The sequence below is a fragment of the Tachypleus tridentatus genome, chromosome 4 (assembly GCF_004210375.1).
Source record: "Tachypleus tridentatus isolate NWPU-2018 chromosome 4, ASM421037v1, whole genome shotgun sequence".
NCBI lineage: Eukaryota > Metazoa > Arthropoda > Merostomata > Xiphosura > Limulidae > Tachypleus > Tachypleus tridentatus.
This window is the reverse complement of record NC_134828.1, coordinates 13,676,871-13,699,704: the sequence shown is the minus strand read 5'-3', so window position 1 is coordinate 13,699,704 and position 22,834 is coordinate 13,676,871. Positions and strand designations below refer to the sequence as shown.

At 35.6% G+C, this 22,834-nt stretch overlaps 1 protein-coding gene across 6 annotated transcripts; it reads left to right on the top strand.

The window, feature by feature from the left end:
• Positions 1-844: 844 nt before the first annotated feature.
• On the top strand, positions 845-22,606 carry LOC143248596 (uncharacterized). 6 transcript variants are annotated; one of them, XM_076497082.1, is made up of 4 exons: positions 845-1,375; positions 18,123-18,232; positions 19,620-19,903; positions 21,183-22,606. In XM_076497082.1, the coding sequence occupies exons 2-4, from the start codon at positions 18,211-18,213 to the stop codon at positions 21,687-21,689; spliced, it is 813 nt and encodes a 270-aa protein (XP_076353197.1). In that variant the 5' UTR covers positions 845-1,375; positions 18,123-18,210; the 3' UTR covers positions 21,690-22,606. The 6 variants fall into 6 exon arrangements, with proteins under 6 accessions (XP_076353197.1, XP_076353202.1, XP_076353201.1 ...); XM_076497087.1 differs by having other exon boundaries at positions 19,620-19,738; positions 21,183-21,843; XM_076497086.1 differs by having other exon boundaries at positions 19,620-19,855; positions 21,183-21,841.
• Positions 22,607-22,834: the final 228 nt, after the last annotated feature.

The window sequence follows — 22,834 nt, the reverse complement described above, 5'->3', positions numbered from 1 at the left end:
TAGACCTGCCGTTGAGCCATGAGAAGGGAGAGTGTTACTACTGTTATAGAATACTAGGTTTAGATTGTTACTCCTAAACGTACCCGTGGCAGAGTGCGATTTTTTTTTTTTTTTTTTTTGAGAGCAAGACGTGGATCATGGGTAATCGAATCCACAGTTTGCCACAATAACTATAACGCCAGGTCTGTCCCAGAAAATTACTAAACGTGAAAAGTGGACGTTACAACTTTAGTAAACCATCGAAAGTGGAAGCAAGAAACCTATATAAATTATCTATCAGCAGACAAGAAACCTGTATAACTTATCTATCAGCAGACAACGTTTCGCTTCTTCATAATTAACATTATTTTAGATCAAATAATAACTACTGAACTATTTTAAAATGAACAAATTGCTAAGTTATGAAACGTTTCAGAGACTGCATTAATGGATTCGATCCTTTCTTTCACAGCAGAAGGCCCCAGCATGGCCAGGTGGTTAAGGCGCTCGACTCGTAATCCGAGGGTCGCGGGTTCGAATCCTCGTCATACCAAATATGTTCGCCCTTTCAGCCGTGGGGTCGTTATAATGTTCGGGCAATCCCACTATACGTTGGTAAAATAGTAGCCACAAGAGTTGGCTGTGGGTGATGATGACTAGCTGCCTTCCCTCTAGTCTTACACTGCTAAATTAGGGACGGCTAGCGCAGATAGCCCTCGTGTAGCTTTGCGCGAAATTAAAAAACAAACAAGAAATATTTCACAGCTGTGCTGAGAAATTACCTCTCTATATCACGTGCGTATAGTACTGAACACTCCCCTCGGAGCATGCGTACAACAATCATTGTGAAAATAAATTCGTTTCGGTAAATAGACTGCAGAGAAAGAAAAAAACTGGTTGTGAGGAATTCGTACCATCTTGAAATTTTAGTCCATAGTTTGTGAAGTAATATTCTTGGAACGTCTTCAAGTGAAGTCGAAATATCTCATAAACTGTTTTTATCGGAACGATTTGACTTGGCATTTATAAATCAGTAGGCTTTCTTTCACGACCAGATCTCCGATGTATTATTATTAGCAGTTGATTTGTGATCCTAGAAAGTTGATTGTACACGTATCAACTAGTCTTTTTCAATAGTGAATAACAGATCGACTCTATTGTGTGTTATCTACATGTAACAGGTTGTTACCGTATCAGCCGTAGCATAGTACATGGGTACGAAGTTGTGCCCAGTCGCCAAAGTAACTCGATAAACGCGAGGTGATGACGCGAGCCATAAGAACCGAGATATTCGGAGTAGTTGACAAAAATAAAAATCCTGTTCATTTGGCGTGAACGTCATTTTTGTTCTCTGTGTAGACCATCACAGTTAAGGTACAAACATTTCTGAATCCAGGTAAGTTGGTGTTTGTGATATTTGCCATGTGAACATTTACAGTTAAGGTATGTTTCTAGTGTTATACATGAATTCAAGTGCATTGTTGTGTGTGTTATTCCTGTGTTTACATGGTGCCCGTCGAATACTTACAATTAACGTACAGATTCGTCTAGTGCTGTATACTTGGAATATTAGGAGATGGCTACTAACAGGAATGTCTCTAGTGCTATCTACCTGGTATGTTAGGAGACGACTACCAACAGATATGTCTAGTGCTATGTACCTGGTATGTTAGGAGATGACTATCAACAGATATGTTCTCTAGGGCTATGTACCTGCTATGTTAGGAGACGACTACCAACAGATATGTCTCTAGTCCTATGTACATGATATATCGGGAGATGACTATCAACAGATATGTTCTCTAGTGCTATGTACCTGCTATGTTAGGAGATGACTATCAACAGATATGTTCTCTAGTGCTATGTACCTGCTATGTTAGGAGATGACTATCAACAGATATGTTCTCTAGTGCTATGTACCTGCTATGTTAGGAGATGACTATCAACAGATATGTTCTCTAGGGCTATGTACCTGCTATGTTAGGAGACGACTACCAACAGATATGCCTCTAGTCCTATGTACATGATATATCAGGAGATGACTATCAACAGATATGTTTTATAGTGCTATGTACCTGCTATGTTAGGAGACGACTACCAACAGATATGTTCTCTAGTCCTATGTACCTGCTATGTTAGGAGATGACTATCAGCTACATTTCACAAATCTAAAAGTTTAATAAGTTTTTACGTGTTAAAGGAGACGTTAAACCTATATTTTCTCACTCGACTGGATTAATTTATTTTAGACGGATGATTTAGACCATATTCAAGCATAAGTCTGAATTATAAAACATTTTCTGGGACTGACTGAAATGGCTCAACGATAGACATAATACTGATAACGCTAACATTCGGAGTTCGATTCCCGCGGTAAATACAGAATACAAAAACAGCTTTTGAAGATTTGTAAATATGCCATTCCACTTGTTCTCTTAGTCGATTCAGCGGTAAGCCTGAATGCTTATAACGCTAAAAAAACCGATTTCGATACCCCTTGTGGACATAGTACAGATAGCCCAGTTATAACCCTCCGCTGAAAAACAAATAAACAAACATTTCAATTTAAACTGTTTTATACATGTTTCACAGACTACAAACCATCTATACCGTAAAACGACTTGAGTCTGTATGTTTGTCTATCCGAGACTCCAGATCTCTGATTAGATTACTATGGTTGTTTTAGGAGTTTCCTGTGTAGCCAAGAGCTCCAGCACATCTATAAAAATAGATTGGATAATATCCTGAAAATTATTAAACTTAAACTAAGAGACGTGCCATTTCAGGTTGAAATTCCAGAAATATTTATGGCAGTATTTAGTAGACCTACACAGAGAATAATACAACTGCCACTGAGATGACCCTTGCAAGTGTACAATAATTCATTATGCCTTATATCGCGCATCTATAAATCAGTTTAGAAAATGTTTTGTAGGTCCGGAATGGCCAGGTGGGTAAGGCACTCGACTCGTAATTTGCGGATTCGAATCCCTGTCACACCAAAAATGTTCGCCCTTTCAGCCGTGGGGGACGTTATAATGTTGCGATCAATCCTCCTATTCGTTGGTAAAAGAGTAGCCCAAGAGTTGGCGGTGGTTGGTGATGACTAGCTGGCTTCCCTCTAGTCTTACACTGCTAAATTAGGGACGACTAGCACAGATGGCGCTCGAGTAGCTCTGTGCGAAGTTCCAAAACAAACAAACAAACAAAAAAGTGTTTCATAAAAATTATGTTCTTATCGTTATCTTTATATTATTGTCGGACTCAGATTAAAGTAAAATTATCAATAAAGTTATTTATTGTTTTAAAAAAGTTGTATAACAAAATAAAGCCGAACAGCAATTCTGGTTACTTCAGATTATTTCCATTTTTGTCCCAGTTGAAAAACTTATTTTGAGTTTGATTTGAAAACTACTTCAAACATGTTTGAGTCATTTAAATATTTTCGGCCTGGCATGGCCATGCTGTTAGGGCGCTCGATTCATAATCTGAGACTCCAAGGTTCGAATCTCCGTCACATCAAACACGCTCGCCCTTTCAGCTGTGGGGGCGTCATAATGTAACGGTTTGTTTGTTTGTTTTTGAAATTTCGCACAAAGCTACTCGAGGGCTATCTGTGCTAGCTGTCCCTAATTTAGCAGTGTAAGACTAGAGAAGGCAGCTAGTCATCACCCACCGCCAACTCTTGGCTACTCTTTTACCAACGAATAGTGGGATTGACCGAAACATTATAACGCCCCCACGGCTGGAGGGCGAGCATGTTTAGCGCGACGCGGGCGAGAACCCGCGACCCTCGGATTACGAGTCGCACGCCTTACGCGCTTGGCCATGCCAGGCCTAATGTAACGGTCAATCCCACTATTCGTTAGTAAAAGAGTAGCCCAAGAGTTGGCGGTGGGTGGTGATGACTAGCTGCCTTCCCTCTTGTCCTAAATTGCTAAATTTGGGACGGCTAGCGTAGATAACCTTGTGTAGCTTTGCGCGAAATTCAAAACAAACTAGCCCAAGAGTTAGTGGTGATGACTAGTTGCTTTCTCTCAAGACTTATACTGATAAATTAGAGATGGTTATCGCAGATAGCTCTCGTGTAGCTTTTCATCATGTTTTCCGTTAGTTTTTTATAACAAATATATATATATATATTGCACTTAGGTAAGAAGCTTGTTTGAAAAAAACAAGGAACTTCCCACTGTTACTTGCGGTACTGGACATTGTAAAAAGATGACAGAGGACTGTTGTACGGGTATATACGGGTCTTCACAGAGATACCATTTTGGAAAGGAATGTTTCAAATCAAGCCATTTATAGAACAATACATTTATTCAAACGTGTCCAGTCCATTTCATGACTAACAAATAATTATATTACAATATCTGACCTCCCTCATTTCGACAAGTTGAACCAGTTCTGTGACATACTTGTGGTTCGTTGCCCATATTACAATCAAGTTAGAGTATTTAGTCAAATGATCCTGTTTCCTCTCAATTTTCTTAAAATGAACATACCAGATTTTAATTTCAGAGAGTTTTTCCGTCTCATTTAAAACCTTGTGTGATTGGTTGAGACACTACTAAAACATGATGTGATTGGTTGAGACACCACTAAAACATAATGTGATTGGTTCAAGTACCTATAATACATGATGTTATTATTTCACACATTTTTAACTTATAATGTTGCTCAAACGTCTGAACCAACCACACTTCTTTAGAATGTAACTTCTTTGGAACATTCCTAAACTATTGTGAAAGTGGTTCATAATGTAGGAGGTGAGAAGTTTTCGCAATTGGTCTTTTAACCAATTTCTGTAGTTTACACTAACATGTTTTTTGATATGCTTTCAAAACGTAAAAGTGGCCGAACGTAATTGTGGTAATTGTTTGTTTTGAATTTCGCGCGAAGCTACACGAGGGCTATCTGTGCTAGCCGTCCCTAATTTAGCAGTGTAAGACTAGAGGGAAGGCAGCTAGTCATCACCACCCACCGCCAACTCTTGAGCTACTCTTTTACCAACGAATAGTGGGATTGACCGTTACATTATAACGCCCCCACGGCTGAAAGGGCGAGCATGTGGTAATTGTACTTTCTAAACAAGGTTTAACTAAATACAACAGTAAAAGCAGGAAAATGTTCACGCGATCCGAAGCTGTTGTTAATTATTATATGAAAATTCGAAATACGTTTTTCCACGTCCCTGTAGCTGATTCAAAGCCTGCATTGATTATTTTAAAAATATATATTAAACATTAATTTTTATTTTCATACACTTCCAGCTAGCTAAAAGCAAAATAAACTAAAACATTATTTATCAATGTATCATATAAACATATCGTAGAATTTTATGCATTAAAGGTTGGTTATAAGAAGTGTTATCGAATTTTACATTTCAAACTATCCTGTACTGATGTGTTGATATTTTATTTAGGGTTAGCACAATTTCACATATATATGTGCGCTTTGCAATTTGATAACTATTCAAATTACGTGATAGGTGTATGTAGCAAAATTTCGCTGTTTTTGACTTTGATTTAACAATCGGGTACAGTACATATGCATGTAATCAAATTATGTCTGTTTTGTTTTGTTTTTTTTAACTTCGCACAAAACTACACGAAAACTGTCTATGCTAGCTGTCCCTAATTCAGCAGTGTAAGACTAGAAGGAAGGCAGCTAGTTATCACCACCTACCGCCAACTCTTGGGACAGTCAATCCCACTATTTGTTGGTAAAAGAGTCTTATACTGCTAAATTAGAGACGGCTAGCGCAGATAGTCCTCGTGTAGCTTTGCGCGATATTCAAAAACTAATCAAACCGTTTCTGTTTGGTGGACATAGTGCAAATAGACAATTATGTAGCTTTGGACTAAAAACAAATAGTAACACATCAGACTGTAAATAAAATAATGGTAGTAACGCTTGTATTATTGTAAAAACGTGTTTGTGAGGTGTGATGATATTCAAAATTAGATATTATTCAAATTAAACGAGGTTTAAGCAAGATACCAGAAATGTGTAGAAATGCACTGTCATCATGACTTGAAGTAGGGTCGTAAATTACTTGGCAACATGCCAAGAAAGTATAACTTACACATTTTACAACTAGAAGTTGGGACTTCAGTTGCTTGGTAGGTAAGCTAATCTTTATTTTTTGCACGACACTTCCTAGATTAGTCATAAATCTTACACTAAATGAAAAGGGATCTTTCTGAGGTCAATAAGTTAAATTCGAGGAATTCGTCAATAGAATGACAACACGTAGTTAAGTAGTATAGGATAGACAAAATTATCATGGATATTGGAGGTTAAGACTCGTTATCATGGATATATTTTGTAGATGGAAGGGATGATATACGTTCTGTCGAGTGCCGTTTGTGTTGTTATTTACTTTGAGTACACATTTAATCAGGTACGGGTTTTTAACCGCAACTGTCAGGTTTCTATTCAATGACGTGATAAAGTAGCACACAAAAAAACAAACAAACGAACATTGATGCAAAACTAGCATTGTGTGACAGATATATAAATTCTTTATCGATAAAATTCAAACTGAAGCATAGATTCCAGCAGAGGGTTGTTTTTTAGCTTTTTCTAATTACAACGTAACGGAACTGACTCAAACTTACTTTTACTGTATAATCTGTAGCTATAAAAACTATTGAATCTACTCAAGTTGTCTAGATTACTTAGAATCAACCAAGCTCTAACCGTTTTGTTTGTTTTGAATTTCGCGCAAAGCTACACTAGGGCTATCTGCGCTAGCCGTTCCTTATTTAGCTTTGTAAGGCTAGGGGGAAGGCAAGCTAGTCATCTCCATTCACCGCCAATTCCTGGACTAATTTTTTGCCAATGAATAAGGGGATTGACCGTTACATTATAACGTCCCCACGGCTGAAAGGGCGAGTATATTTGGCGCGATGGGGATTCGAACCCGAGACTCTCAAATTACGAGTCGATCGCCTTAACCACCTGGCCGTGCCGGGTCCTAACCATTTTGTTTACCTGTAAGAATGAACACAATACACCAAACTGACAATATCGTGAAAGTATTGAAATATGTAAAGATATGTATAAGATATTATGTGTATTTGTTTGTTGGTAAGCGTAAAGTTGCATAATGAAATATCATTGTTGCGTCAACAGCAGAGATCAAATCCCGAATTTTAATCTTATATCGTTAGATATAACGACTAAACAAATCATGTGGCATCGAATGAATTGTAATATAAGAATTTTACGCGTTTTACAAATATTATAATAAAGTTACGCCGTTCGTCACTATTTAATAGAAATTGTAAAATAATAATAAACATTAACAATTATAACTGTCTCCTACATAAATCAGAACTGTAGCAATTTATTGAACAATAGACAGAAATATCTTTAGTTAGGCCCAGCAAATAACAAATAACTGTTACAGGATTAACGTACTCTATCAGCGCCTTTGTTTGTTTATCCGAATGAATCTAAAACACAGACCACTATGTTTCAGGGTTCAAGCACAACTGTCTGTTAATATGAACTGTGGACCACAGGGAGAAAGCAACCAGTCAACAACAACCATTGCTCATGTACGTGACTAACTTTAATTAACAGAATAATGGGAGTAACTGTCACTAATATAACGCATGACGACTGAAATTTCAGCGAGATTTTTCTAGTGCAACGTCTCAAACACGATCCTCACTCCAATACGTTGATCACTCACCAGGTCAGCACCTGGATTGTTTCCTAGTATGCAGAAATTCCATAAGTCAGATATATCTTTCTGGAAAATCGAGAAAACACATTAGAAGTTTCCACAGTGTACAACGTCATCACATGAAAAAAAAATTGTGAAAAGTAAACCACCTATAAAACTTAAAGATGTATTTCAGGTCTTTGTGGTCAGTTGTAAATATTATATTAAAATAGTTTCTAATGAGAGTAATTCATTAATCATTCATCTACTACTCGATTCCATCAAGGAACGTAGGGCCGCAATCACTTGCGGTTTCATGAACAGGTATTTTAAGTGAGTAGGTTGTTAACCCACTGCACCGAGCCGTCCCTAATTTAGTAGTGTAAGAATAGAGGGAAGGCAGCTAGTCATCACCACCCACCGCCAACTCTTGGGCTACTCTTTTACCAACGAATAGTGGGATTGATCGTAACATTATAACGCCCCCCACGGCTGGGAGGGCGAGCATGTTTGGCGCGACTCGGGCGTGAACCCACGGCCCTCAGATTACGAAGCGCACCCGTTAACGCGCTAGGCCATGCCAGGCCCTAATGAGAGTAATAAGTTTGTTATTTTATTAGAAGATCGTGTATAGTGTGATATAGTTAAATCAAACGCCCTCTATAACTGAAGCCACAAAACTTGTCGTTAGTCACGAACAATAGAAAAGCAAAATGAATACAAAATATTCGGTAACATTTTTAATCGCAAATTTCGATAATATGGTTACTTATTGTTCTGTCCTTGACTCTGATGACAAGCGAGCTTGACTTGCAACATTCTTTAATATGAACTGTTGGTAAATAAACATGATCAGATAGAGGGCAAGATAGCACTAAATGCTACAAGTATATCATTCAAGGACGTGGCCTTGAGGAGGGAGAAGTGGACTTTTTCACCCAGTATGTTACGTTGCTTTTAAGCCTAATTTCGTGAATCATAACTATAGCATTTGAACAGTTTATTAATAATATTCATGGAGAAGATTTGTTTTGTTTTTGTTTTTTAATTTCGCGCAAAGCTACTTGAGGGCTATCTGCGCTATCCGTCCCTAATTTAGCAGTGTAAGACTAGAGGGAAGGCAGCTAATCATCGCCAACTCTTGGGCTACTCTTTTGCCAACGAATAGTGGGATTGACCATCACATTATAACGCCCCCCACGGCTGAAAAGGCGAGCATGTTTGGTGCGACGAGGATGCGAACCCGTGACCCTCAGATTACGAGTCCCATGGCGAGCCACCTCATACAGAAGGAAAATGTCTTGTAAGAACACGGCTCTTCTGGTTGTACAGAACGACCAAATACGCGCCTGTTTGTATTATTATGGGATGTACCAGGAAATTATATTTCTTTCTTTTTTTTGTCTTCTGTCTGTCTTTGTTAATCTTTACAGGGGTTAGAAATCACCAAATAATTACTTGCCATTTAAGGCAAGTTACTGATGATACTTTTTGTTTTATTTTGTAACACTGAGCTCTGAAGTATGACACTTCACAGAGTTAACACTAAAGTGCAAGGCCTAACATGTAAACACTACCGTTGAAATTATCGAAGTATCACGAACTGTGTTTAAAATAAAGTTACTGATGCACTTATGTACGTTTCCCGATAGTGAAATTAGTTTTGTCATTAATTAAGTGTCACGATGAATTGGATTGGGGGTTTTTGGTTAGGGAATCGCCCGTCAAAAAAAAACTCCCTTCCCCAATCTTGAAACAAATAAAAATCAATTTACTAGTTAAAAAAAAAAATCAAATACAGAAAACAACACAGTTGTGAACTTTTGTGTTAGGCTACTGAATTACTTCAGAAATTATGAAACAAACCACTAACCGACAAACTCAACAAAATGGGACACGTAAACTGAATAACCATTTCCAGAATTTATTGGCAAAACAGCGACTTGTTTCCCTTCTTTTGTATCAGGGATGTTTTATCGGCTAAAATAAAAATTCAGAAACCCCAGTTATATGGTCATATCTAATGATTGGATTACAATCGTCTAAGAAATGGATATGGGTACTGTTAGCTAGATGTTTTCTCGCTAGTCGGTTCAGCATGGGTTTCGTTAATAAGTGTACTCTACTAGGACCGGGTCATGAGAGTCCGTGGGTTATATTTCAGAAGAGGCAAGCAAGATTGCAAAATGACTTCAGAATTATAACTAAAACTGACAAGGGAGGAGAACACTCTCCCTTCCCCCTTGCGGACGCCCATGTCGGGGTGTAAAAGACACAACAATCACGTTTCCAGAAGAAACACTAACACCTGGATTATGTGATGTTTGTTCCACGACCCTGAGATAATACTTGATAACATATCTTGTTTCGAATGAGAAGCGAAAGTGGTAACTCGAGTTGTTGTAAAGTGCCACAATTATTAGTGAGTTCGCTCTTTAGTCAGTAGACGGTAGGAAAAGGGTTACTGCACAAAATTACTACTTGAGCCTGTCACATCAAATTTACGACAGCTGGTGCTAATAGTTATCGTGTAGCTTTGCTCGAATTTCTGAGACAATCAACCAACAACTGGTCAAAGGTTACTGATGAGTAGTGAGACGTAAAGTGTGAACCCAATGATAAAATAAGCTATATTTTATTTTCAATATATTAAGCGGGCAGTAGCACTGCCTATGTAGGGGTGGCTCGGATTGCTCATCGAAATCCAATAAGGCGTTAGAACTTTACAATAGCATATTGTGTTTCCTTTAATAAGAATATGTATGCAACGACTTAGTCACAAGTTGTAGTAACGTCTGTAAATATTATAGCAAAACGCTTGAATTTCTTGTTTTTCTCTCTTTTGCTTTGATAACTGAAAAACCAAAGTAATGGCGTCACTCAGTTTCGATGAGGTGACAGTTTGAAGCGGAGTGTCCATTTTTTAAGTATTATTAATAACGAAGAGGTCGAGTGCTAAAATTAGTGAAAAGCATAATAAATTTAATAAAAATTGAATTAACTGTTATGACATGAGACTTAGGAGGATACAGAATGTCAAGAACTTTGTTGAAACACGAAATCGGGACATCGAAATGGAAGTATGAGAAAAGGTTGGCTCAAAATGTAAAGATTAACAGTAAGGATTTCTTTAAACACTGTAAGGGTAAACAGAATGTTAGAATGGGGTATGACTCTTGATGGATGATGATAAATGAAGACATAATCTGATTATTATGAGATGGCTTGGTTATCAAATTTTGTACTTTCTTTAGTTTTTACTAACAATTATTTAAGCAGTTAATAAATTGAAACAAGATAAAATAAGATGGCTACATTAATTATGAGCTGGTTAAGAAAACATTAGGAAGTTTAAAAAAGGATTAGGCTCCTGGACCAAATAATATTTCTCCAAGGGTTTTGAAGGAGGTTAAAGATTGGATATATGAACCTCTTGCTACTATTTTTTGTCAGTCCTTGAATAGTGAGCAGATATCAGAGGATTGGAAGTTAGCTGATGTTACTCCTCTTTTTAAGAAAGGTGATTAAAACGTGTCCATAACTATAGACACATTGGTCTGACATCAGAGGTGAGAAAAGTTTTGGAAAGTCAGTTAAAAGATGCTTTCTAAAGTCATCAAACAAAGTTTAGAATTTCATTGAATAGTCAACATGGTTTCACTAAGGAAACATCTTGACTTACAAATCTTTTGACATTCTTTGAAAAGATTACAGTAGATGACGGTGAGGGAGTAGATTTGGTATTTCTGGATTTAACGAAAGCATTTCATAAGATGCTATTTAAAAGGATTATGAAGAATATTGTCTCAATAGGGGTGGGAAATAAATTAGCAAATTGGATAGAAGAGTGGTTGATGGAAGAAAACAGAGGGTTCTTACAAATATAGTTCAGTCAAACTGGATTAATGGAATACCTCAGGTCTCAGCCTTCAAACCTTTTCTCTTTTTGATTTACATCAACGACATAGATAAAGGAATAGTCAATAAATAATTTAAGTTTGCTGATAATACTACGGTCTTGAGTGATGATACTGAGATCTTGAGTGTTGATACTGAGGTCTTGATTGATGATACTGAGGTCTTGAGTGTTGATACTGAGGTTTTGAGTGATGATACTGAGGTCTCGGGTGTTGACACTGAGGTCTTGAGTGATGATACTGAGGTCTTGGGTGATGATACTGAGGTCTTGGGTGATGATACTGAGGTCTTGAGTGATGATACTGAGGTCTTGGGTGATGATACTGAGGTCTTGAGTGATGATACTGAGGTCTTGAGTGTTGATACTGAGGTCTTGAGTGATGATACTGAGGTACTGAGTGATGATACTGAGGTCTTGGGTGATGATACTGAGGTCTTGAGTGTTGATACTGAGGTCTTGGGTTATGATACTGAGGTCTTGAGTGATGATACTGAGGTCTTGAGTGTTGATACTGAGGTATTGAGTGATTATACTGAGGTCTTGAGTGATGATACTGAGGTCTTGGGTGATGATACTGAGGTCTTGAGTGTTGATACTGAGGTCTTTAGTGATGATACTGAGGTCTTGGGTGATGATACTGAGATCTTGAGTGTGGATACTGAGGTATTGGGTGCTGCTGATTTACTAAAGGATTTAGTTCATTTAGTGAGTTGGATAAATAAATGTCAGATGGGTTTTAATAATGCACATTGGTTACATAATTTAAATTATAAGTATAATTTGGGTGGCAATAACCTTAACGGTGTCGCAAAAAAGGGACCTTGGTGTTATAGTTAATCAATCTCTGAAGACATCCGAGCAGTGTGACGTTGTAGGTTGTATCTACAGAAATATTGAATACAAGTCTAAAGGGGTTATAATTTTATTGTATAGGTCACAGGCTAGGCCAAATTTGGAATATTGTGTTCAGTCTTGGGCTTCTTACCTTAGGAAAGACACTGAATTATTGTAAAGGGCTCAAAGAATGGTTATTAGAATTGTGCCCGGGATGAGTGGGTTGTCATATGAGGCGAGGCTGAAATACCTCAAACTGTTTTATCTTGAAAAAAGAAGTGTTGGAGGATGCGTGATTAAGATGTTAAAGATTGTAAAAGGAATTCATTGTGTTGATACAGAATATTTTTTTCATACTTAACAGTGACAACAGCAGGACCAGGAGACACAGGTATAAATTTTGACAGGGTAGGAGACATCGTCAGCTAAGACAGTTTTATTTTTCTAACAGGGTGGTTGGTCATTGGAATGGGTTGCCTTCAGATGTTGTAGAGACAGTAAATTGAAGTTAGTTTAGATAAAAAGTTTGATAAGGGCTGGTTTTAATGGTTTTATAAGTAATTTAGTTTGGAGAGTGAAGCAGCTGAGATGGATCAATTGGTCCCACGTTGTCACAGAATTTTAAGTTGATGTAAAAAAATCATAATTCCAGCGCAAACAATGTGAGCATTGCCCCTTGTAGTTGGCTTTTTAATAGAAATTGGGTGTTTCTTCAAGAAAGCTTAAATACAGGATGAAACAGGAATTACCAGCCAATAATATATATAAAAAAATAAATATTACAGTTGAAACCTCATTGTATTTGTACCTCCGTTATAAATACAGCCTTCTTATGTCTATTCAAACACCGTGTATAAAAACAAGCAAACAAGTAAAGAAAAACTTTTCACAAAGGAAGAATTTATTTGTTGTTTTTGAATTTTGCGCAAAGCTACACGAGAGCTATCTGCGCTAGCTGTCCCTAATTTAGCAGTGTAAGACTAGAGGGAAGGCAGGTAGCCAACACCACTCACCGCCAACTCTTGGGCTACTCTTTTACCAACGAGTAGTTGGAATTGACCGTGACATTATAATGCTCCCAGGGCTGAAAGGGCGAGCATGTTTGGTGCATTGAGGATTCGAACCCATGACCCTCAAGTTACGAGTCGAACGCCTTAACCCACGGACCCCTTAAAAGAAAAACGGAAGTAAATGTAGAGATGGCCAAAACTGAATCTTCAAAAACAATGTAAACAAGATAGTAGGAGTGGTATTTACCTGACCCTTCAAAAACAATGTAAACAAGATAGCAGGAGTGATATTTGCCTGACCCTTCAAAAACAATGTAAACAAGATAGTAGGAGTGGTATTTGCCTGACCCTTCAAAAACAATGTAAACAAGATAGTAGGAGTGGTATTTGCCTGACCCTTCAAAAACAATGTAAACAAGATAGTAGGAGTGGTATTTGTCTGACCCTTCAAAAACAATGTAAACAAGATAGTTGGAATGGTATTTGCATCATTCTTACGTAATAATAGAGAATAACATATAACAATGTAGATATTCAATTATAACCGAGTTTAATGTACTCTACTTTTGTCTATTAATATTCTATTACACTCTGTGCCTGTGCTATTATGTAAGGATGATGAATTGCCATCACTAATAATAATTAGTAATTTCTTGCTTTTGAAGAATTGATGTAAGCCATCCATACACTAATTTCCTTTTTTGAAGAGTTTTTCTTTGATTGTGTATTTTTAATTATAAATGATGGAAAACATACAATTATTTAACTGAATGGGCCCAACTTTCTAATCCAAGATCCTTTTCTATTCAATTGTCGAAGTACATTTGTGTCAATAATCTTTAAGTTTATACCTAAATGTAAATTTTGAAATTTGGCGATCTCATTACGTGAACAAATTTGTTTGAAATATTTGAAAATGCCGTCCAATCGATGCTTTATTTGATTATGCACAATGCATTGCGAGTAGTTATTACCAACTACCAGCCTTTTGTCCTATAAAAAATTGTAATATATCTTCAGTTCATAAGAAAAATTACATGATACTTAATTGGCTTGTCTTTTGTTTTTATTGTTTTGTTTGTTTTTTTGGTATTTCGCACAAAGCTACTCAAGGGCTATCTGTGGTAGCCGTCCCTAATTTAGCAGTGTAAGACTAGAGGGAAGGCAGCTAGTCATCACCACCCACCGCCAACTCTTGGGCTACTCTTTTACCAACGAATAGTGGGATTGACCGTCATATTATAACGCCCCACCGCTGAAAGGGCGAGCATGTTTGGCGCGACCGGGATGCGAACCCGCAACCCTCAGATTACGAGTCGCACGTCTTAACACGCTTGGCCATGCCGGGCCTGTTTGTTTTTTATATAAGCCTTAACTTATTAATGCACTAAACAAAATAAACGTGCTGTAGGTATCTCACAGAATTTGTAATTTTTGAAGGTGTTTTAATATCACAGGGAATAATGATCCTAAGGGTAAGGCGAATTTAAGTGGAAATCCAAAATACATGTTTTTATGTAACATATAAAAAACAAAAATAAAAACAAATAGGGGCCTTTGACGACATTTCTCTATCAACTATTTCAAATATAGCAGACTTCTGTTCTCATAAATACCTGTTGAAAAAAATAAATATCTTTTCGCATAGTAGAATCATAAACATAAAAGAAACGACCGTTATGTTATTGTGTTGAACCAGAATCTTCCGGAACGTGCTTTAACGCAACAGCTGGCAGCAGTCGCGTTTCGTTTTGTTTTCTTTTTCTTTCAAATAATATGACATTACAATAGTAGTGGCCGCACGCTTGCTTTGCTTAACCGTAGAAAGACAAGGAGTAAAGTTATACAGTATCCGTTACCAAACAAGTTGTGTCACGGTGTCTAGAGTGAGTGTAATTAGAGAAACTTGAATCATGCTATTCTTCGCCTATACTTGCCTTTTAAATATTTAAGACGAATGTTCCAACTATATGCAAATTGGCCGTAACAGGTAAAAAAAGAAAAGAAGGAAGCACTGATGACTTTATACAAACGAATAGATAACAAGTGAGTTACTGATGCCTAACCAGTCGTTACTGTTTAATAAGTGCTGTAAATAGCCTGTACTTCACACTACACAGTGCTATAAGTTGGTTAAAAGTCGAGTAAGAATTTGATGGCGATATAAAATTTGATTTGCACCTTTTATTAATTAGAATGTGGATAAATATTGATATTATTCATAATTTATAGATGCAGTTATTTATATTCAAACATACAAATATGAAAGCAAAGATAAACTGTGTTTCTTTTGATGTTGTCTGGCATGGTTAAGTGGTTAAGGCACTCAACTCGTAATCTGAGAGTCGTTGGTTTGAATCCTATTCACACTAAATATGCTCGCCATTTCAGTCGTAGAGACGTTATAATATTACAGTCAATCCCACTATTCCTTGGTACGAGAGTAGCCCAAGAGTTGGCGGTGGGTGGTGATGACTGGGTGCTTTCCTTCTAGTTTTACACCACTAAATTAGGGACGGCTAGTGCAGATAGCTCTCGAGTAGCTTTGCGCGAAATTAAAAAACAAAACAAGTCCAATGTTGGTTTAAATACTTGGAAATAGAAGAAAAAAAGTATTTAACTAAACTCTATATTGTATAAAACTAATATACAAACTGTATATCACAATCAGGGGTGTAGATGTTTTACACCCGATGGGGAGGGGGATGATTTTTGCAACCACTTAATGTGGACTGTTCAATTTGCAAATTGGTAATCTCAGATTACGTGAACCTGAAAGCTGTAAACATGCAGTCACAGAGTAATCTTGTTGTCTCCATACTTGCATGTATACTTAGGTCTGCTGACTGATACTTACAAATTATCGCTCAGATCAAAAAGCTTAGAAGCACACCTGTATCAAAGATGCACATTTCGGCTACTGAAAAATCCTACATCTAGGCCTGATTATGTAATTCGATTGGTAAGAACACCAGAATCACAAGAACAAACACACAATTTGTAGGCCTGTGATGCAATAAAACAATTCAACAGACCAAACTGTAGAGAGGGGGGATGATTGTATGCACCATACCGAGCACCTAAAATGAAGGGGGGTGTATAACCTCCACCCTCAGGATCTACGCCCTTGATCACAATAACTTTCTATATTAATGCACTACTCTACCATTGCACTACGTCACGAAGTTTTATTTTAAATTAAAGTTGTGTTATGAAGGAGAGGATTTTTTGTGTATTATAATCTGTCCCCCAGTGGCTCAGCGGTATGTCTGCGGACTTACAACGCTAAAAACCGGCTTTCGATACCCGTGGTGGGCAGAGCACAGATAGCCTCTTATGTAGCATTGTGCATGATTCAAAATAACAACGTAAAGGACGTCTTTTGTTTTTCTAAAGAACGACTTAAATGAGAGAAACAAAACGTGCTTTTGATATGTAAATATTGAAGTAAGTCACTTTCATTACTACACATTGTAAAGCACTTTTAAGTTTTCCACACTAAACGTTAAAATGCATTTCAAGCTGTACAAATAGTGATAAGTTAGCAGGACAGGGAAGAAAACATAACTTTATCAGCGACAGTAATTATTTTAAAGTTTTATATACTCGGTGTGCCCCACGCTAGCACAGCGGTAAGTCTACGGATTTTCAACGATACAATCAGGGGTTCGATTCCCCTCGGTGGGCTTAGCAGATTGCCCGATGTAGCTTTGCTATAAGACAACACACACGCACATATATTCGGTGTCTGACTTGATAAACAGCACGTTATGCCATGATTATTTAATAATTTTATCTTGCATTCCTTTTGTTTGCCATAATTCCGTTATGGTGTGAACTGTAGGCCGTGTTGAAGCTTTGATTATGTACCATTTAGAATAATGTAATAATTAGTATATTTGTATAGAAGGGTTGCGTGTGATATTTGTGTGTTATGAATTTTGTTACGTGTATATCTGAGTTATAGACTCTGTAAAGTAATGTTATATGTATTAAGAGTCCATTATTAGTTAAACTTTATATACGAAATGTGTGATATGTTATAAAACATTGTGGCTTGAGCTAGGGTAAAGCAAATCTTACTTGAATATATGTAGAGGTACTTCTATCTTTCAGCTCAACAAAGATAAATACTGTAGCAGATAAAGTATTCAAGTAATGAAGCTAGGGTGTATGTAATGTGACTTAGTACTGTTAAAGGTAATTTTTTTGACAGCTTAGAATTCATTTGTTGAAATAACCTATTATGATTTATTATTATTTTTTAAATGTAACTTACATGTTCTATAATTATTACACTGTTACATAAAATAATTGCTTCTTTCTGTATAAAGTTTTATTTAAAAAGAATGTTTCATATTCAGTGCAGGACTTGATGTCCTATGTGTTTCAAGCTACTGATAAATAAATACATGATAAATAACCAAATCTATGTCATGACTGCCCGAGAATTACAGAGCTCTTACAGCCATGACCTTGAGCTAGACTGGTCACACTAAATGTAATCTGACAAACTTTTGTGTGCCTTTTAAGTTCATTACAGCTTCAAGAAGATGATAATTAAACTAGAAAGCTGAATGATATTGTTATATTTTTTTGCAGTGCAGTGGTATCAAAAGAGATTGTGTCTGAACAAAAACTCCATTCATAGAGAATAACATGAAATATGAAAGAATTATATACGTTTTATTATGTGTGACAGGTAATTACAATGTGAAGAAAAACAAAAAGAGGTTCTTGATGACCATCAGTGCTAAAAGTGAATAATAGCCACAAGTCAAGAGAGAAAGATGGAAAATGAACAGTGCTATGGTAATTCACGATTTATTTTATTAAAATATCTTCCATTATACTTTTTTGGTTGGTTTGAGAGTTGCTTTTTTTTTTCTTGAACTATAAAATACCTAAATTAAAAATTTGAATTTTGATTACATAGTTGTACTTGTTGACTAAATATTAACACCACAACTTGCAGGAGTCAAGGCCAACACCTTCGAGAACCACCACAATCCCTGGTGAAGGCGTGATGTTTTTCACACTACATTATGGTTTTGGTAATGCACAAAGTAAACTTGTATATAAATGGATGTCTGAGGGCAGAGGGGTAAAAATGTCTTGCTGTCACTCATAATCAAAACTATTTATTATTATTATTAATTGTAGAACTTTAGCAGCTTCCTTGATAGAAATCACTGCATAATAAACTACAGTTTAATTTTTCTATTAGAGAAATAAACAATACAAAAAGTGGGAAGTGTGACAAGAAATGGTAGAATTTGTGATAAATATAATAAACACAAAAATAAATAACATAAAAAAAGTGAAAATAGAGAAAGAAAAAACACTAGACTTCTTGTAGGGGTGTAATAAATAAACACTACAATAAATAAACAGAAATATGAACATATTATTAGATTTGCAAGGAATACAACAAACAGTAGGAAAAGTATAAAGTAAAGAAAGATCTTCAAGGAGAAACAATAAATAAACACCACAATTAACATGTTAAGAAATGAGGAAAAATGTAGCTTAACTTCCTAACTCAGCCATGGATCTTTTGCCGAGAAAAGTGTCTTACACAAAGCAAGTGCAATAGTAAAAGAACATAAGACACTAATTTTTACTGTTGTGCAATTCCACATCAGTTACTTGCTGAAGTGACTCTTCTCGATGAAGTCTAGAAGTTGTTGTTCCATGTTTCTGGGCTCATTTCTTCTTTGTAATGTATATATTTCATTGAATATATCTCAGCCTTGTAAGTTTACTTGAAAGGTAACGTTAAATTTACATATGCAGTAACTTTATATTATTATTTGTGCATATTGTTTTTTTTTCAAAGAAGTTAATTTGGCTGTTATGAATTCTACATGTTACCTTGTGTGGCTGTTTTAAACGAGTGTACATATTAACATACTGGTCTTTATGACAGGTTAATAACTGGTTAAGTACTTGGGCTAATTTCAACAATAAAAGTTTTAGTTGAAACTGACAAGAGTTTTATAGACCAGTAAAGTTCATTCTTTGTTTTCTGACCTAGTTTTTGAACAATATCTTCAATTCACTTGTGGTTAAATTGATGTAATTGTACCGGTTAATTCTACCTTCTTAGACTGGGTGTTTGTTATTACTCGGGTTGTTAATACAGAAACAAACCAAGGTTGTCGTAAAACAGTGTTGTTTTTTTTATTCTTCTTTCAAGGAGAACTACGAAGGACACCTCTAAAATCTGCCACCATGCCGGTTCTCCGCAGCAGGTCCAGTACAAAACTGGAAGAGGGAAACAATTGCCAGTGCTGTCCTTATGGCTACCACATTGATGTAGATTTTGTACAATATTGTGAAACTCTGTACAAGAACTCTCACCTGGATCAGTTGGAACAAATGAAGAAAAACAAACAAAAAACAAAGAAATCTATGAAACCTTATTTGCATGAAGTTAATATTATTTACAATAAGACAGATAAGGAAAAATTTCAAATGTTGGTGAGTCACACATGAACACTTATTTTTAGATTCCTTTGTAGCAGCAAAATCAAAGCTTTAACAATTGCAAATAGTACTAATAAAATCTAGCACAAGGTATAAGTTTTGTAATAAATGTGCCTTTGATCTGATTGGTGAGGAAAACATTTGCATTAGGTATGATTGGTGATTGTTTTTTGTTTTTACCTTGAAAGATACATGCCAATAGAAAATAAATATTATACATATAAAAGAATGTAACTATAATAAAATTATTAGTCATAACTTTAATACAAACTGGAACTTATTACAAGTCGTTTTATAAATGTAAATACAGTGATGACCCGTAATAACTAATAAAACTTTTATACAGATGGCGATTATTTTCCTCTTGTTTACTGTGAAACTTTCTCTGTAGAATCCTATTTAAATCATTTTTGAAAACCAAAGAGAATGAATATGCCCATAAAAGTACACAAAATAAAACAGTGGCACCATCTCTGCAAGATCAATGCATGTTATCTATCATGAAACACTTAATTAACTTAATTATAAAATTATGCCAAAAAATATATGTATTGTTGTGAAAATAAAATATAATTTTTTATTCATTTGTTCAATGAACACATTAATTCTAAATTTAATGGAGAAAAATATAGGTTTGTTCTGTGTTTATATGTTCATAGCCATGGTAGTTTTAGCATATAATTGATCAGATTTGCTCAGTATTTATTTGGTGCTGTCACTTCGTACTTACAAATGTTTTGAGGCTAAATACTACCCTAACTTAATAAATAAATATATAAATTCTGTTGAAAAGGCAAGTTTCACATTTATTTTGAAAATATTGGGTTGAGGAATAATTCGTGAGCGTTTTTCAAGTTAACAAAATATATTCATAAATGAAACGCTTTCGCAAAATATTTCATGTTATTTGGTAGATAATTTTTTGCTCTAATAGATGGTGTGTTTGATTTTCATATGTCTTTAATTTTTGCTTTCATTTTCAGCTCATTAAATGGAATGTCAAGTGGACAAAATTGAGCATTTTCGACACCATCTGCTTTTCGCATTTAATTTCTTGCAATTTCGTTTAAAACAATGCATACTATATACCTAGGTATTACATGAAATAAAGTATCATAATAAATGTTTTGGGTGTAATGTGTTCATGCATTGAAGTATTGTATAGTCTTGCATGTAATGCTTGAATGAAATTATTTAAAAACGCTCACGAATTATTCCTCAACCTAATATATTTTGAAGTCATAAATAAGAATTGATATGTTTTTCAAATTAGGATTCATCTCAGCCCCACACACCACCATCACCACAGGATTTATTAACAACCAATGATGCTCTAAGGGATGCTGTACAAGATTTTGAGGAAACATTTCTTAGTGCAAATTCCCCAAGTAAATCCACCAGCCATGAACCCCAAGATTTAGCACTTTCTATGAATGCATTAAAAATGTCAGATGTTTCAATCTTGAGTGACAGTAGCTTCACAGACGTTATCCCTGGGCCATTGTCTAAAAATGCTTCATGTGGTTTTTCAGCTGAAAATTCATTATCAGAGAAGCCTTTAAGAGGAGAATTTAGGATTCCAAATGATTCAGTTAGTTATGTGTCCTCGTCTTCATCACAGTCGACTCTTTCCAACACTAGGATTCAGCTGTTCTTTTCCCCATCAGAGGTACTTTATTTATTTTTAGTGTATTTTAGAGCTTTTAAATTGCAGTTAATAAACCAATCTTCTTTCAGTTTACATTCTTCAAATACAGATAACCACAGGATGGAGAAATAAATTGGAATCTTTCATTCCATAGTTTTGTGGAGGACATTATAAAGAATTACCATAAGTTAGAAATATTAAGTAAAACATTTTCATCATAAGATTTGATAGAGATTGTTCATCACAAAAATTGTTGTCTTAAGTAAATAAGGAATATGCTACATTACCAGTTACTTTCATTTGTCGAACCTAGGCTTATTATCATTGAGAAAATGTCTTATGCTGCATAAAATAAAAACTTTTGAACTTGGTTTTCAATATGTTAAGTCATAGACGTTTTGAAGAATCCCTATTGCTTATCAGGTCTTGAAAAGTTTTGGAAATTTGCGATTTTAAGCAGTTGAACTAATGCATTTTTTATGACTTGACACAAAAACTATGAGATGAAATTTTGCTTTATATAGGGATTATATTTTATCCAAGGCAGTTTTGACATCATCTGCTACTAACTAATTAATAACATTTTAAGCAATATGAAGAGGATCTTGAAGAAAACAAATTAGTTACAGATTTTTTTTTTTCCTTGAGGCTCTATGAACCTCACTGCAGCTAAAACATGAATGGTCATGAACTTATGGTTAACCTGAACTAGTCTTGACACATGTAATATTCATCATGTGAGTAAATGTAATAGTTGGGAATTACCTCTGCAATTATAGTTAATTTGTTAGATATACTTTGTAATCATAATTACACTTCCAAATGCAATTCCATTGCAGTTGATCTGAATGTATAAATGTTCACTAGGGGGCAGAGAAGACAAAATAGTTTTGTATGTATTAATATGGTTCTTGTAATGTTTTAATAGTTCAAGCTGATGTGTGTTTGATTAAGTATTCCATGATAACATAAAATTTAAGGACAACAATGGACCTGTCAGCCCATCTATGCCACCTTATCCTTTAAAGTCTAAACTAAACCAAAAAAAACTATTATTCAAATACTTAAGAAGCACACCCATAAACTTCTTCATATTTACTACATCTGTCACTACTGAATGTGTAACACATTTCAAAGGCTAACCACCCTGTTAGAAAATAAAAATATTTTAGCTGGAGATGACTCTAATCCTGCCAAAATATGTCTTCCAGTCCTGTCATTCTCACCAAAACAGAGATAATGCATTGAGACTCAGTTATTTTAACACCAAAACAAAG

Coding starts and splice junctions, on each gene's coding strand:
- LOC143248596 (XM_076497082.1), top strand. CDS start 18,211: ATGGAAAATGAACAGTGCTATG. Junction 18,233..19,619: donor GGAAAATGAACAGTGCTATG/GTAATTCACGAT, acceptor TCTTCTTTCAAG/GAGAACTACGAAGGACACCT. Junction 19,904..21,182: donor AGGAAAAATTTCAAATGTTG/GTGAGTCACACA, acceptor TTTTCAAATTAG/GATTCATCTCAGCCCCACAC.